The 17,467-nt window shown below is 40.8% G+C and overlaps 1 protein-coding gene across 6 annotated transcripts in view; it reads left to right on the forward strand.

Moving 5' to 3' along the window:
- The window catches only part of AKTIP (AKT interacting protein), a 23,917-nt gene continuing 6,450 nt past the window's right edge, over positions 1–17,467 (forward strand). For 2 of the 6 annotated variants that reach the window (XR_007506802.1, XR_007506803.1), the window contains exons 1-9: positions 3,958–4,402; positions 4,810–4,925; positions 6,269–6,474; positions 8,520–8,584; positions 8,669–8,769; positions 10,105–10,193; positions 10,267–10,365; positions 10,587–10,694; positions 11,405–11,465. Coding sequence is in view for 2 of the 6 variants with exons in the window: in XM_049806751.1 (XP_049662708.1) it covers positions 4,884–4,925; positions 6,269–6,474; positions 8,520–8,584; positions 8,669–8,769; positions 10,105–10,193; positions 10,267–10,365; positions 10,587–10,694; positions 11,405–11,465; positions 14,303–14,413 (882 nt within the window). In the remaining 4 variants the exon portion in view is untranslated. Of the gene's footprint in view, positions 92–3,957; positions 4,403–4,809; positions 4,926–6,268; positions 6,475–8,519; positions 8,585–8,668; positions 8,770–10,104; positions 10,194–10,266; positions 10,366–10,586; positions 10,695–11,404; positions 11,466–14,302; positions 17,453–17,467 lie in introns of those variants that run through there. The other 4 variants (XR_007506801.1, XM_049806752.1, XM_049806751.1 and 1 more) reach the window with 4 other exon arrangements.

Consider the following 17,467-nt stretch of genomic DNA (forward strand, 5'->3'; position numbering starts at 1 on the left):
GGAGGGGGTAGGGGGGGAGCGGCGGCGGCGGCGGCTGGCGGGGCCTGGGCCGCGCGTGCAGCGGAGCGGGGCGGCGGGAGCCTTGGCGCGGGTGAGCGAGCGCGGCGGTGCGGCAGCGCCCGGCCCGGCTCGGCTCCGCCTTCCCGGGCGCGGCGCCAGCGGGGAGCTAGTCCCCGCCGGCACGGGAGGGCGCTGGGCAGCTCCGGTCGCGCCGAGGGGCGGCCGCTGCGGCGGGTCGTCTGCCTGCGCCCCGCGGGGCCGTCACCTGTCGCCGGGAGGGGTCGGGCCGGCGCGGGCGGCGCTCGCCCGTTCGCCCCGTGAGGAGCGTCTGCCGGCCCGGACAGCCCTGTCCCTCGCGGGGGGAGCCGGCCCGGCCCAGCGCCGCCCGCCGCGCGAGGCCCCCCGCGGCCCCCTTCGTCCAGGGACCCCGCGGCGGGGGCGAGCAGCGGGGCTCGGGGCGGCCGCTGGGGGCCCTGGGGCGGCTGCCGGCGGGGCTGGGGCCGGGGCCGGGGCCGGGGCCCGGGCCCGGCCGGCCTCTCCGCGCCTTTTGAAACGGCGTCGCCGGGCGCGGCCGCGGCCCCGCTGTGGAGTGCTGGCGGGGGCTGCCGGGGGAGGCTGCGCCCCGCTCGGGTCTCGGGACTTCGCCCAACTTAGGAGGGTTTGGGGGTGGGTTTTCTCGGTTGTTTTCTTTCCCTCCTGCGACCCACCCGTCCTCCAGCTGACAGCCCCCTCGGGAAACCCCGCTGTCCTGTGGAAGTCGGCAGGGTCGTCCCCTTGTGCCTTTTAAACTGTGACCTGCTCGCTGTAAAAGGGCTGGTTTCGCTGGCGGAGGTTATGACTCGCTTGAGAAGCGCGTTAGGGGCTGGAAGTCGCGGCAGCAGGTGTCGGTAGGGGAGGTGTGATCCGCCCGTGGAGGAAGAGTTGGCAAACAGGCTTGACTGGTCAGCGTTCCTGTTCGCTGCCAGCCTTTCCTTCGGCGACTCCCTTGTCCAGTAGGTTAAGGTGTGGGCTGGCGAAATCCTTGGAGAAACTCCTTGACGATCAGGAGTAGGTGTGCTGGGAAGTAAGTTCGGGTGTAAACGGACAGCTGCAGTTGCTGGACAAACGTGTAGTAGCGTCGTGATGATCATGTGCTGTTCTCTAGTGCCCTGCCTAATCACCTCTGTTCATCCTCAAGTGTAGGAGTGGCTCCCTTCCCTTTTAGGTAGGGAATCAAATGCATAAAAACATATATATATATATATATATCTCTCTAAGAATTCATATTATATATGTGTTCGTCTACACATTCTTTTTTTTTATTTTCTTCTTGAGGAATTGTTTATGTTTCCAAAAAATACTTGGAAAAGTGCTCTGTTCCAGGCAGATGAAGTTCTTGTCAGATTGGTTTAGTAGTGTTTTATTTAATCTAATGTCTCTACTGATGACAGGAGAGAAATATGACACGTGGTATGACAGTAGGTATAAATAATAGAAGTGATCTTTAATGAGAGTACCTAGTGTAGAGAAGGAGAATGTGCAAAAGTGAAGTACTTAAAATTTTGCTGTTCTTTAGTGATAACTTTTTGAAGTGTTTTAGAGTGATGATGAAGTACTGCATGAGTTTACACTTGCTCTGACTGCTCTCCTGTATTGCGTACCTCGGTGGTGGTGACTGTCAACATAAGGTTACGCTTGGTGGCAGGTGGCTTTCTTGGTCCAGGTGTGATAGGACATTAGCAATGCAGTGCTGTATGGAAGACAGAAGGCCTTTCCAAGAAGCAGCATTTGAAATGTTGTTTCTTAACAAATTTGTGTTGTGTCTTTTTTTAATTGCTGTTGTACTGGAAGAAAAACACTAGAGAAAAAGATATCTGTAAAAAGCCCATGGGAGGAGGTCTGCTTAGGAAGGTTGCTGTTACTTTCTATTCTTGAAGTAGGGGAAATTAGTAGAACGTATTACTGAGCGGCACGCTATTAAGTTTCTCCTTGGATCAGGCACTGTGAATCATGATAGTGGGAAGGGAGACAGGGTGATGATTTTGAACGTATTTATTACTTTTTCATAGAACAAGGAGAGTGTATTGGGTTCTTGTGGGAAGCTGATGGTTTCGCTAGATAGAGCAACATAAGGTATCATAACAGTACGTTCCTTGTAGTAGGCACTGTAGACCTGTGCAAGATTGAATGGCTAAACTACCTAGAAATTCCGCTTAATGATATTGGGACTTGGCTCTCTGTCGGCTGCAGACCTTCACTATAGTGAGAAGTAGGATAAACAGTTTAACTTAAATATGCTGTTACTTGGTTGTGTTTTTTGTTGTTTTGTTTTTTAATTATTCTTTGGGTTAATGTGGGGTAGTAAATTGTGAGGTAAAGGCGCTACAGAGCATAAGCAATTGTAAGTTCCCTATACTGATGTCATTCTCCACTGCCACATCGCACAGCTAGGAGTGAGCGTGATCAGAAGTAGACAAACTCTAGAACACCTTGAAAGGCTTTTTAAATGATCCTCCTCTGGGAAGCTGGTACTCTGAGGTTATTAGTTCTCCATCATAAATAGTGTTTTAACAGGTGAATGAGACTGGAGGCAGTTAAACAATAAGTTTAGGACAATACCATGTGTGACTTATTACTGGCAAGCAACAGGATAAAAAATGTCTGTGCAGGAGAATCTCTGGAAGTTATTCTGCAGTTTAGAGCTAAAATAATGTTGTATTTGGAGGTATAAACTGCTGTTAATAGCCTGGTAATGGGCATCTCTATAATGAAAAGCTTTTCAACAAAGCTGGAAGTGTACTGAGATGCATAGCTGCTTTCTGAAAGGTGGAGTCAGTGACTGAATTCCATGTAGCTCCACTTACCAAGCTTCCAGATCTGTTCCCTGTTTCACTGTTCATAGGTTAGGCTGTTTTTTACATACATAAGTAATTTTTTTGTCCTACTCAGCTCCTGTATCTCATATCTCTGGTTCTGGAATAATGCAATTTATATTACCTAGTATTAAAAAAACACCAGTCCAAAACAAACAAACGAAGAAAAAAAAATCCCACCCCAAACCTGTAATCACTCCAGATTCCAGCTAATTGTCTTCCAACCTGTACCTCAGCTTCCAGCACTTACTTTCATGTCCAAGCCGTAGCACTCAGGTGCTTTCTTTGTGTATCAGTTCTTCCACCCTCTGGTTACACTGAAGTTTACCGAGGAAATGTCTTGTACCTTCCTAGCCTAGTATCTTGCTGTCTTACTTTGTCTGCCTGGGTTTCATGGAAGAGAAAAGGCCCACGGCATAGCCCTCTGGCGTGTCTGTGCTTTTCAGACAGGAGATGGGGAAAAGTGAAAACATCTTCTCCCTGTTCTCACAGGGCATGCACCGGTGTGGTAGCTGTGCTTTGACTTTCTGTTTTCAGTGGCTCAGAGTGATGTGAGACTGGCTGCTGAAGAGGAAAAATATCTGGAGGAATCATGTGTACTGGAATGTTTTGAGGAGATTTTGTGGTGGAGAAATTAGTTAATTTTCATCACTTTTCTAAATGGTGCTTGCATTTTTGAATGCTTGGCTGCTGTATAGTCTAGAAGGATACCTATGATTTGATATCAATGTTTCTTTTAGAAATTTACCATTGCTAGACTTTCTTTGGATAAATTGTCTGGCGCTTTTTTTTTTTTTCTTTTAACAAAATTGGCATTTATTTTCCTTTTAGGTAGATTTTTGAACAGAATGTTACCTTTTTCTCTATAAACTAGTCAAAACAATGGCTGAACAGGTGGTGCCTTGCTTACTATAGAAAAAGTTATTGTTGACCACAATAGAAGCCTGTGCCATTTTCTCTGTTTCTCTCACATCCTATGAATTGCCTTGGTCAATCTTGTACAACTTCCTATTAAAGAAACTGAGTAAAGTGTCTCAAAACCTTAGTTAACGTAGCCTGAAATGGGGGGGCAGGAAGGGGAGTGGTGACTAGGAGAATTGGGGGGGGGAAGAGTGGAGGAAATAGGCTGTGCCAGACAAGAGTTGCTGTAGATGAGAGTTCTTGCACAAACAATAGCAAGACTTTTTTTCAAAAAACCCCCAACAAACAACAAACTAGAGAGAGGGAAAAACGAGGACATCTACAGTAGATGACACTGAAACTCTAAATACTGCTGAAGTCCTTGTTACTGAACTGCTGATCTAAAGAGCACTAAGCCTTAGTGCTCATAATGAAACCATTAAATAAGTTAGAGAAAAACTTCTGTGTTCTGTGGCTTTGTCTATTCCTGGTAGTGTTCCAATGCAGATGAAAACAAAATGACACATACATGATGCAAACTCAATGGGAGGATCACCAGGAATGGCAGAGATTTTTTCAAACTGGAGCGCTTCAGAAACATGCGAAGTCAGCAGTGCATGTGAGAGACAACACTTAACTGTGCTACGAGAGTAAGCCATTGTAGTACTCTCTGGTGCTGGACTGAAATGGTGAAGTGATAACTTTTTAATATTTGCATGTGTAGAGGATCTTTCTTGACTGTGCTGAGCCAATAGATGGGGTTTTTTTTCCAGCTGGCAAGACAAAACATGGAATGCAGAATCTAGAGTATCTTTCTAGCAGAAAGGCGGCAGGGATTCACGTGCGAAAATTACTTTATAGACAACTGTAGTATTGTCTTGGAGTCTAATATATAATAGAGTTTTGGCAATTTTAACTATTGTCAGTCTTAACTACAAGAAGTTTGCCTCTGAAGTTACAGAAATATAAACCTGGCTGCAGTATTAGACCTGAATCCTATTTATATATTGAGTGCTGTTTATCTGTTAGAATGCATATTTGTTCTATGTATTTTTAGGGTATAAACCAGAGAGGCCTGAGGACGCTCTGAAGATACTGAAAAGTTCCAGTCATTAATTTGGAATACACGTTATGAACCCTTTCTGGAGTATGTCTACAAGTTCTGTGCGCAAGGTATTTAATGAATGGGTGCCATAAAGTGTTAACGTGCCTTGAGGGGTGGTAGCAGTTCTGGAAGAGACCATCAGATGATGCACAAATACCGTTTGAGTGTGTGTTTTATTCCAAGGATTGCGATCCTCTTCAATAAAAGTGTAAGCTAGCTTTGAGCTGTATTAACTGGATGGAGTTGCCTGTGGATGGAGTCTACTCCGGAATTTGTTGACTTTTGTTATCTGAAGCATCTTTAAGTAGGAAAGATGAAACAAACTTGTTCAAACGGTTGAAACACTTGTTTCTTAGCACATTTGTTTACTGTCTTTCATAGAGCTTAGCCAGGTATTGCATGTGTGGTGAGCGTTGACAAAACTCTGCCTCCATAATACTATTACTATTTCAGATTGTAGCAATGATAAAAGCATGGTAGTTCTAGGGTTAATAACTTCTCAAGTGAGTTATATAATTTTGCTAGGACAAATTATATAACTTTGTTGATAATGCTTATGACATAGGTATTGTTACTAGTCCAAGTCTCAAGCACTTCAAAACGCTATAGCCCAAATCATGCCTGTAGTCACTGCAACTAGCCTAATCACAAATCTGTAGCCTGCAGGTTTGTCTTGGCAATCTATAGAATGATTTTGAGGTCTGTATGTAGTAAAACGTTCGCTAGCAGTGTAGCAGTGACCAGTTAAGTAGAAAAGGTTTTTTGTTTGTTTGTTTTTTCTTTTTTTAATAAAAGACAGCATAGGTTTAAAAGGGTTGCTATAGTAAAACTATTTAAAATTGAAATTACTGTCAAATGGTGATTGTCTTACAGTGGGAGTGGGCTATGTGATCAGTTCCAAGTGGGATGTTGGTGTCTGAAGCACAGGCAGGAAGTGATACGCATGAAATTTTCTGTAAAAAGTTCTTATTTCATCCCAGCTTTACTACACTACTTTTAAAGTCTCTTTGACGTCTAGAACACGAGGATGCTTGTCAGTAGAAATGATTTATTTTGATGCACTGTGTGCTAGAAATAGATTGACTACTAAGCTGATGTTATATACTATCTGGTTCCAGTTTCTAAATAAATGTAAGCCTCCTTAAGTATTTGTCCTAATCTGCAGATTTCCTATCCAGCATTGACTACTCTTGTACTTGTAGGCTAGGTTTGACTGAATAAAAGTCTATTTAAAAACAAACCCCAGAGAGACACCACCCCCAAGCAATAGAACACCAAAACCCAAGATATGTTTCATTGGCCAAAGTTGTAATTAACAAAGTTGGGTTTAAACCTGTGTTAAAATATGTTCATGTGTTAAATGTTTATGAAATACAGCCTGTAGTCTCGTGGTTCTCTTTCAATCTAACAGAGACCCGATGCTGAAGAGAAAACTTTGAGTGGAGAGCTGCGAACCAGTCCTCTACGAGCCTCTACAAAGAAACAGTTGCCTTCTATTCCAAAGAATGCTGTGCCAATAACCAAGCCTGCTTCACCTGCCATGTCATCCCAGTCGACAAATGGAACACATGCTTCTTATGGGCCTTTTTATTTGGAGTATTCCCTCCTTGCAGAGTTGTAGGTTTTCACTTTTTGTGTCTTTTTTAGGTCCCTGGGCTTATGCTTCAGTGGTAAAAAAACTATGCAGGGATCTAGTTCTTACATGGTGTCTCTCCCATAGTCCTTGAAGAAGGCAGTAAAATTAAGTTCCACAAAATTCTTTTTCTGGAGCAGCAGTCTCAATCTCTTGAGCTAGAAGGGGAGAGGAAAATGAGATGAGATTTAAAGGGATGTGTTTAGATGTGATTCTCTGAATTAATATATTTCTCAGTCTTGAAGTAAACACATTTTGGGTCTAGGCATCCTGACAAGTTATCCTAACAGCGTTTTGGTCAGAAATACCGAATTTTTCAAACAAGTATTAAAATAGAAGCAAGCAGATGTTCAGTGGGAAGATGGTTATGAATATATGGCACTGTCTAATGGAGTTAGGATGTGGGAGCTTCCTTCAGTTGTTACATGGAACACTTGAACGCTGTCTGATATGGCTTATTAAATGGATATTAGGAAGACTATATTCTTTCCTGTCTTTCAGTGATATTTAATGTGAAACTTATGAGGGAGGAGTTAGTGTAATTTAAATAACTGTCTTCAGATCAGTTGCATTTGATCCAATCTAGTGATTTGTAGACTGCTGTGTGAGCATAGAAATCTCTATTTGTCTGCAAAACTTTCTAGTTACATAAACTGTTGTGTGCTACAAAGCTGAAGGGACTTCCTCTGTAACAGACATACTGGATTCTCAAGTATGTAGTGCCTTTTGGAATGAAATCCCTGGAGTCCTTATGCAATGCTAAGTCTCAGTTCTTGCATTTAACCATTAAATTGAAAGTGAGAACTCTCAAAACAGTAATTGTTGTTTTTTTTCAGGGCACTGACCTGACTACTTAATTCAAGAAAGATGTTTTTCTTCTGCAGCATGCAAAAATATATTTGTATCATGATGTAAACTCCTCTAGTTTAACAAATTTATTATTAGGGAAATAATAATGAATTTTATAAAAATCGTAAGCAGAGGACGGTGTTAATATTCTGCTTTAAGATTATTGTTTATTTGTACAAGCATGCAGAGTTCAATTTAATGGACCTATATGCCAAGTAACTGGAAAACCTATGAAGTGAATAATTTGGTTTATCATTTATAGTGTTCAGTAGAATCTGCATACCATACAACTACAGTTGGTTAAACTTACTAGCAACTACTTGTGCTCCTTGATTTGAAAACTAGTAAAAATAGCACATTTTTCCCCCTGTAGTAATGTTGATTATCAAATGGACTTTCCTAAAAAGCAAAAGGAGATCTAGAAACTCTTTTCATAATGCACTGGTCATTGGTAACTGAAGATCGTGACTGGATTATTATCTCAAGAAGTGAAATAGCAAATAAGTGCAAGTTTGGGAAAATTACTTAGTCCATCCCATTAATGAGATGCCTGGAATCACTCGATCCAGATCTCTAATATACCCTGCTTCTTGACTGTCCTTTTTATTTTCTGTTACTTTTTGTCAGTTGCCAGTGTAATTCCTGTTTGACCTGCAGCATAGTCTCATCTAAAACTGAAAACCTACTTGTGACCAAACTTTAACTTCAATTTTAAACATTTCAGAATTTACTACAATTGACTGCAAATCTGCATGCAAAATTACTTAATTGCATTTCTTTTTTTCTTCCTTACTTTGAAACTGGGGATTCAGTACAAAAAATGGAAATTTCAGTAATGACATGCATTAAATGCATCTACTGGGGGAAGAATTTATTTCTACTTCTCTACTTACAGTTTTATCAGGAGGAATAGTTAGTAAGTCTTTCCTGTTAGTAAGTCTTCAAGTGCAGGGGTAGGAAAAACAAGAGTGAAAAAATAGGGTTTCACTAGTTTTCTGCCACCTCCTTCTGTGAGCAGTCTGACCTTGGGAATTGCGTGTAAGTTTGTGGAAGAAGTTGTAAGCTTGAGGAGGAAGTCCCCTGTTAAGCTGTTGGTAGTACGTTCTGGGTTTACTGTTGCCAGCTTGCTGTAGACTTAGTGTGGTTGTGGAGCTATCCTAAATGCTGATTCTCATTGCAGTACCTTGGTTGTAAAGCAGAAACTGCCAGGTGTCTACGTGCAGCCATCTTACCGATCAGCATTAAGTAAGTTTAAACCTAACTTTTAAAGTTTTTTTACATATATATATTTTTAAATTCTTTCACTCAAGCAAACTTTTTCACTTGCAGTGTGGTTTGGTGTAATATTCATAAGACATGGGCTCTACCAGGATGGTGTGTTTAAATTTACTGTCTATATTCCTGATAATTACCCAGATGGAGACTGCCCGGTAAGTGGTTGTATGTATCTTGGGTTTTTCTTGCTTTCTGGTGTTTTAAGTATGACTTTTTATTAAAGCTAATATACCAGTTAGCTTCTCGTTTCCATGAACTAGTTTTGTTCAGTTGGCTGGGCTCATTTGCAATGTCTTGTACATATTTCCTAACATCTGTGGAGGAATTAAGTTACTCTGATTACTAAGGCTGGTGTACAGTGAACTTTCTGAGGTTAGATGCATTAGAGTATGAAGTAATCAAGCAGTTCTTTACCTCAACTCTTGATCTGCTACTTCCTCAGCAAGGAAGTCAACACTGAAACACTTAAAGTAGTATGCAAATTCTGAGTAGTGATATAATGGAACATAAATTCCAGGCACTTGTGCTGTGCTTGCTTGTAGTACTGCAGGATTTCTTGCCTGTCTCTCTTCTAAATTACATTGAAACAAAGAACAACAAGAAGCTGAGGAGAATGTTGTTGAAAAAAAGGCAGTAGGAGATGGGTAGTACAGTGTTACTTTCCATCTCTGCTTTCTCTTTTTCTCTTTAGGGAAAACTATCCAAGTTATTACATCAATTAAAATAGAAAAATAAAATAAAAAAAATCTTGTGGCAGTCTGACTCTCCAGAGCAGAGCAGCTGGTCCTCTTGGCCAAATTTCTGTAAGAGGAAGACTCGGGGACAGGTGTATGTAACTGCTGTAGCTGAGAACAAGTTGCTATGTCAGGAAGCTGTCTTCATGGTGTCAAATTTGTGCAAAGCCATCATCTTTAAAAGGACAGAGCTAGTAGGAGACAGTTTCTTTCACAGATTAGACTTCAGTATCTCTTATAGAGCCATCATTCTATTGCTAGCGTAGGGCTTTAAAACCTTCCTTTTGAAACTAAGTTTTCTTTTGGAAGAATGCACGAATACCAGAGGAAGCTAGCTGTACAGAACTGAAGACACAGTGGTGTCACTGCACTGTTTACTTAAAAATATGTAGCATAAAAGAAGTATTGATTGTAGCTCAAGTATGTAAAAAGCTTTCAGTCACAAATAGCTAAACCAGAAAAACTCCTTTAATCTGATCTTATCTGATATTACCTGTGTTGGCACTAGTGCCTGTGTGGTTAGCTGGATTAGTTTCCTGATTTGGTGATAAGCATGTGAGAGAGGACAGGACCCTGCATGTAACACGGGTGTGTCGGGTTACAGTTTCACAGTTGGTATAAAGCACTTCAGGTTGCTTTCTTTTAATACAGTAACAATTAATTAGTATTTGGAAGCAACATCTTGAGTGACCTTCACCCAGTGGTTTTAGCATTAGTATTGAAGTTGTCATAACGAATTTCTCTTTTCTAATGCAGCGCTTGGTTTTTGATCTGCCTGTCTTCCATCCGCTAGTAGATCCTTTATCTGGTGAACTGGATGTGAAAAGAGCATTTGCAAAGTGGAGGTTAGTGGTAACGTATTGATGTATAATTTGAAAGAACTTTGTTCCTTTCTTCATTATGTTTTGTTCTTCTTAGGCGAAATCATAATCACATATGGCAAGTATTAATGTATGCTCGCAGAGTCTTCTACAAGATTGATACAACTACTCCTCTGAATCCCGAGGCTGCAGTGCTGTAAGTATCTTCCATGCGTATAGATATGGTCTCTTAAGACATTTTTGCATAGACTTGCAGAAACAAGAGGTTTGTAAAATTGTTTATCGGTTCACAGTCTCTACTGCCAGAGTTGATTGCACTAGGAACTAAAGCTCAGGCTTTGCCAAGTTTGTCCATGGTTCTAAAGCAAACCTGTGCCTCCTTGCAATTACTTAACATTACTTACTTCTCTCTTGCAGGTATGAAAAAGATATTCAGCTGTTCAAAAGTAAAGTGGTGGACAGTGTCAAACTATGCAGCAGTCATTTATTTGATCAGCCCAAAATAGAGGATCCCTATGCAATCATGTAAGTACCATGAGCAAATTCACCACGTCCTAATGTTTCAAGTACAAGTTTTGGTATAGTTGTTGATTTGAAGCCTTTCTCTGCCAAGATGACTGACTTTTTTTTTTTTTTTTTTTTTTTTTTCTTCTTAGATTTATAGCATTACTTTGTATATTCCTACCTTCATTTCCTTCTGTTTAGTATTGAGTGAATCCTAAATATAATCAGACACTTGTGTTTACTGTTTGTTCACTAAGCAACCAAGACTTAAAAAAATCTCAACAAAACCTCAAACAAACCCCAAAACAAATAAACAAAAGCTCCAAAACACTTCATGTCCCTCAAGTAGAGATACCCATGGAGTAAATACTGCTTTTGGACTTTCCTGAACATAGTTTGCATGATTACAGCTTTGGTCATACTTTTAAAATGCTTTTAAGCTTGACTGCGTAGGGAATGGAGCAGTCAGCATCATAGGGAATATGAGTATTGTTTCATGTAACACCTGCTGAATTGCCAGTTCTCATTGAAAACAGAACCCTAACTACTTTTTGTTGAAAAGATCCATGACAATGTGAATTCAGTTCTTAACTGTATGTTTTAACTACAAGTCTGAGTTTTCAATGTTTACTTGAAATTCAACAAATTAAACCAAGGAAAATTGCTGCTTTCTGCTCTAAGCTGTAGTTTGCAAAAATGTGAAGTAAGAGGTAACTATACTTTCTCCATAGTTTTTCTCCATGGAATCCAGCTATACATGATGAAGCTAGAGAGAAGATGTTGACTCAGAAGGTATGTGCAAAGTCCAGATTCTCACTGTAGTGTGGGTTTATTGCCTGATAAGGGAAGAAAGGTTCTCTGTCTCTGTGATGAATGTGTGCTAGACAAACCTTATTGCACCCCTCTCTTGGATCAGCAGTCGTGCTGAAACTGATTTCATCTCCTAACTAAGCAGTTATGTCACAGTTCTAACTTCAGTGGGTTAAGCAATTAATCATTTAGCCAGCTAGAAACCTTTGTCAGTACAACTGCTGGCACACTTGGTGGATTTTTTTGTTTAGGGATAGAAGGGAAGGAAGGAGGGGAAAGAAGAGATTTGCTGACTGCCTCTTAGCTTGTCCTGTACTTGTCATGGCTGTTACCACTTCTGCATAACCTGACAGTCCCCAACTTCTTTGTTCTCTTCTGTTGAGAGATCTTTCATTATTGAATCAAAGCTTCAGGGCTTTCTTCTCATTCCAGACTGTTTGAAGCAGCACAGGCAGAGTACCTTGCTCACATCTCTAACACTACTGAGTTCTAATAAGACAATATCAGCTAATTGAAGAGTGCATGGAGTTACTTCTGTCACAAAGCACTCTTACTGATATAGCAAGAATGTTTTGGTTCATACAGCTTTCACCTGAGCAACACATTTGGTTTTGGGGAACGGCGGGGGGGGTGTTGTTTTTTGGTTTTGGTTGGCGTTTTTTGTTGGTTTGGTTTTTTTTATTTATTATTTCTTTGCACTTGAAAAGAGCTGGCACACAGCAATTCTGAGTCTGCACTGAGTGGCATGACAAGTAAATCTGCTTGCAGTGCCTAGGGATTCTGAAATGGTGGCTGGTATTTTTGCTGGACTGTCAAGGAAAAACAGTCTGAATGTTTTAGTTACTGACTTGGGCTCCTTGCACTAGAGCTGTGGTGGTGCTTGCTGCTTTTTTTGTAATTTAAAAAATTTTTTTTTTTTGGTCAGTCCAAACTTCAGTCTTCCTTGCTGCAAGCTTTAACTCATGTTCTTCCTGTCTTCTGCCATGAATGAGATTTTTACATTGATCTTAATACAATATGCTGTCTGTAAGCTCAGTGTAGCAATGTTCCTAACAGCCAGAGTCACAGCAGGGCTTGAGGTGAGGTGGCTTTTCTCCAGCCTTAGAACACACAGGAAAATATTTTGATCAGATTCTGACTTCTTGATGTTCTTATAAAAACTTGAGAAATACTTTTGACTCTTCCCCTGCCCTTCATTCTCTACTTCCTTCTTTCTTACCCTTTAAATCAAAGACCTAAGAAAGAACAGGTTGAGGTGCTTGAAATGGAAAGGGTACGATGCTGTCTCAGAGACTTTTAGCAAACAAGGCTTTTTCTTTTGTCCTTTTTCTTTAGGGATGCATGCTAATTTCTTTTTAAGTGAAAACTGACATCTTCAGTAACTATTGCATGTGTGGTACTTTAGTCGCTTGAGTACTTTGTTGATAGCAGGTATGGCCCGACTTCTGTGCCTTAGAAGATTTGTTCCAAAATATCAGTGTAGCTGAGAACATTCTCTTCCTTCCCAGTAAAAGGAAGTTCCTTAATCCTGTATCCTGTCTTTCCCTTTTGCTGCAACCCTGGGTCCTTGTTTATTACCTGTGTAATTCCTGTGCCTTGGGAAACAACCTGGCTATTCTAGAACTGTAGCCTAGGAAAGGCTGTGATGTCCCAGTTCCCTGCTGAGCACACGGCTTTTGCTAGATGATGTCCTGTGTGTGGCATGCGATAGGCAGGTGCCAGCTACTCTGCCAGACTCAAGCTTAACTGATCCCTCGTTTGCCGTTGTCTGATGCGTTACGGCAATTCTGTCACATAGTGTCACCTTTAACACAAAACATGGGGAGGGACAGAAGAAGTGCAGGTTCTGTTTTCTTGCTGACTTAATTTACTTTGTCAGGCAGAAGGGCTTCCTGTAGTATGACAAAGTCTACTTACATAATTATTACTTTCTGGAACTTGATGCGTCATTCCAGGTTTGATGTAGTTGGCATACAGATGATCTGATGAGCCTATAGCAGTGTGGAGGCAGGGCTAGTTCCTGGTATGCAAAAAAAAAAAAACCCCTGCAAGCTATTCTGTTTCTTTGACCTGCTAGAGTAGGTATCTAATTTACTAATCATCTTAAACTACTTTAAATCTAGAGATGCTTGAAATTGCATCTTTCTCCTTCAACTCGAAGCTTTTGTTTTTATTTTTTTTTTGTCTTCTAAATTGCAATAGTCAGTCTCAAATGTTCATCGCATTGTGTTTGGTAGAAATAGTTATTGTTCAAGCATTTAACCGTGATAAATGCTCAGGGAAGGGAGGGACCATCTTTGGAAAGCATTAAGAAGCTCCGTGGTATAGCAAAGGTATCAGCTGCTACTTTGCCATGTTAATTTGCGTTCAGAAGCCTTCAGTGGGTTGGAGTACTCTTACACAGTATGCCCAGCGTTGCAAGGTAGTAGGCTACCATTACAACGTCAGGTTAATGACAACTGTTTTGACTTGGATTGACACTTCTTTCTGTAGAACCAAGAAATGTGGCGAATAGCAGTGCAGTGGTGTTGGGCCACGGCCTTCAAGCAAAAGGCACTGTTCAAAGACTATCTCTTAATCTCTGTAGTGTGATAGGGTAGCAGTACATGAACGAAGTCATTTAAACTCTCCTGTAACGTCGGGGTAGTTCTGCAGATGCCACACACATTCACAGGGGTTAAACCAATAGGCACGTTCCTCTTTGAGGAGAGGAAATGATGCTAGCCTCTTCTATGCTTGTGGTTGCCAAAGGTAAAGCGGATGGGGAGGGACTTAAGAGGGTTTGGGGTGTCTAATAATTCTGACTTTCTTCTACCTAGAAGAAGCCAGAAGATCAGCACTGCAAAAGTATGCATGTTTCTGGCCTGTCATGGGTAAAGCCTGGCTCAGTTCAGCCTTTCAGCAAAGAAGAGAAGATGATGCCTACTTAGCTCTTCTGGACGATGGTGCACGAAACACTTTCTGTGGGTGGAGGGAATGTAATGGAGGGAGAAACAGCAAAGCAGCAGTTTCCTTCTTGACTATGGATTAGTAAAAACTGAATGGTAGCAGTGACTCCAGTAAACCTGTTCAGTGGATTACTGACTCTTAATGTTTTACATATGCATTAGGTTTTAAAGGCTTGCCTGGAGTTTGGAAGTCTCTCTTGAACACTGCAGTACTTTTACCTGAAGACTGTCTAGGGTGGGTAATTCCTCAGGGCTCTGAAATGCCTGGAGGTTTTGGGTTGGTTTTTAAGCTTTTATTTTTTTCCCTCCAGGAATAGCAATTTTTTAAAAAACCTTAAATTACTGGCAGAAATGTTAGCGTTGGAGATACGATGCCAGAGATAAGCTGTGTTCATGTAAACTAATATAGCAGAGTTAAACTCTATATTTAATGGTTTTAAATACTTTTGGTTTCTATTGTAAATATATTAGGATTTGAAATTGTAAATAGATGGTTCACTGACTCCATTTAGCACTTTCCAGAGATAAAGCTGGGGATGATGTATGATGTATTATTGATTTGTAAATGGATATCGTCACTAAAGCGCACATTAGTCTGACAGGGTGAAAGCAGAGTGTCAGGCTTATTAGACTTTTATTACTTAAACACTAAAATCAAAGCTTTTAATGGTGGTCTCTTGATCTAATAAAATCTTAGAGGATTTTTAGATTCCCTAGGTGTCTAGGGGATTACGTAGGATAGCTTGACTAATGTGTGTTAATAGTGACATCTTAAAATAAAAAGAAACCATGATCTAGCTTTTGTCCCTCTGTCTGTCTATACTGTAGACATTTAGCAAAGACTGGAAGCATCTGACTACACATGTACTTGCCTGCATGCGTATTTAGGATGTTAACGGGATAACAGGATGTTACATACTAAAGAGACTGGTGAAATACAGTTTTGTTCCACATACAGAAAAACCTTTCTAAAGCATGCGTGAGCTCAGGACACAATCTTTTGCTTTTCACAAGAGTCTAGCAGAATGCCTTATTCTTGCCTAACAGGATTTTCCTATCAAAACCTGTAATGTTAACCCTTTACAGCTGGGCTGCTTTTTCTTTGGCCCCTCATACCTGTACTGATGGCATTAATGGAAAGCCTACTGTCTAGTAACAAGTAGCAGTGACTTCATATATGAACGTGATGTGGTATTTGGGGAGGGTGGGGAGTGGTGCCGGTGTGTGCTTTGGTTTTTTTGGAGGTTTTTTTGTCTTTTTGTTTTTATCTGACAAGCTAAATGCACCTGTTATATAACAACCTTTCCCTGTTCCCTTTGAGAACAACTTCTTAGCTCTTAAGGAAGTAGACAAAGACTTCACAAGTAATACGCTGTCATATACCAAATGATTAATTTAATGTACGGTTAAGGATAACTCGGGTCGTTTCTGTGCAGCACTTAACGTTGTTTAAATTGGGTACTTATTCTGGTTTAGCTAATGTTGAAATCTTACCGCATGATGTTGCTTTAGACCTTTTAAAGCTTCTGCCTTTGAGATGCAGGGTTTCCTGGGGCTGCCTGGAGTGTCTGTAGTACTGCTGGAATTCCTCTTTAGACAGAAGAATGCAGAGGATATGTGGAGAGCAAGGATCCTCTAAGGCAGAGGAGGAAGTGCATCCAAATGTGCATTTCTTGGGGCTACTCTTTCTTCTTTAATTGCCCTCATCTTATAATGTGCCTGTTACAGGACCTATGTTCTTGACTAAATGCTAAAATGTGCTTTCTAAACCTTAGTATATCCATTTATAGTCAGTGTAATAAGAGAAATACAATTGAGAGTGGCTCCTTCCTAAACAAATTTGAGGTTAAAGAAAGAAGAATTCTAAGCTTAAGTTGCTAAGCAGGCGCTTCTGAATAGCGTACTTGCAACTGAACTATTGCCTTCAGGTCTCTGAAAGCTCTTGCTAACTGTATATGTGAGGTATGGGCCTATGTAAACAGAAGGCTCTGGCAGGCCCTGGTCATGTGAATTAGTACAGCAGATTTAAACATATTTCATGGCTTTAAATGCACTGGGTTTTTCTGTGGTAAACTGTATCGATAGTGGTGGTTGAATACATATCTTCCTAAAGGACATTTTTGCCAAGATTGAGTCAGTCATGGGGTGAGATGTCTGTGACTTGGTATGACTTTGTAGGGCAGTTAGAGTAAACTCAGTTTCTACTATTTTCAACAAAAATCTTTTTCTAGCTCAGAGCTCAATCCAACTTTGTTTTGAGGCTGACAAGATGATGTGTTAAGGCAGTGGTATTGCAAAATGGATAGGGAAATCTAGAGCAAATCTGCAGTCTTTAGTGGCCCTCTGAAGGTGGCTGCTGATATGTTTTTAGACAATTGCAAAGTCATTACTAGAATAATTCTGTGTATTTCCACTTACAGTGGTATTGCCAATCTAGTGCTTTGATATATCAGTAACTAGAGTGAAGCCAACAGACTTGGTGTAGGATGTTTTGCTGTTTGAGTCTTGAAACAGTGGCTACCGAGCACTATATCTGTTTCTGCAGCGACACTAGAAACCAGCATCAACAAGATAACGTCAAATTAAATGTTGCTTTCTTGCTGGTAGCGATGGCTTGTTGGAGCAAAACATTCGACTCCAAACCTTGAAATAAACCTATGCAAATAATGGGATTTGAGATTTTGTGGTGGCTTCTCTTTTTCTCCCATTCTTACCCCATTTGGAAGGAAAGAGTGTGAGAAGGCTTAGGACTTGCAAGAACTTTGCTGTTACGTTTTTTTTGAAAAAACATGTTACATAAACTGTTATGTCCTGTCTTCAGATCAAGAAGTTTGAGGAGAGTTCAAAATTCTGAATTGGCACTTTGGTTTGTGTATTCTTTCCTGTAGTAGGAACATTCTACATCTTTATTTAAAAATGTTTTTTTCTAATTGTTTTTGCATTCTTTATCTTGCGTGCCGAAGTCAGTTATTTTGTGAGAACAGGACTTGGGTGGCAGATAGCTGTAACCCTTTTATAATTTTGTACATCTATCAG

This window comes from Accipiter gentilis, chromosome 7, assembly GCF_929443795.1.
Source record: "Accipiter gentilis chromosome 7, bAccGen1.1, whole genome shotgun sequence".
Classification (NCBI taxonomy): domain Eukaryota; kingdom Metazoa; phylum Chordata; class Aves; order Accipitriformes; family Accipitridae; genus Astur; species Astur gentilis.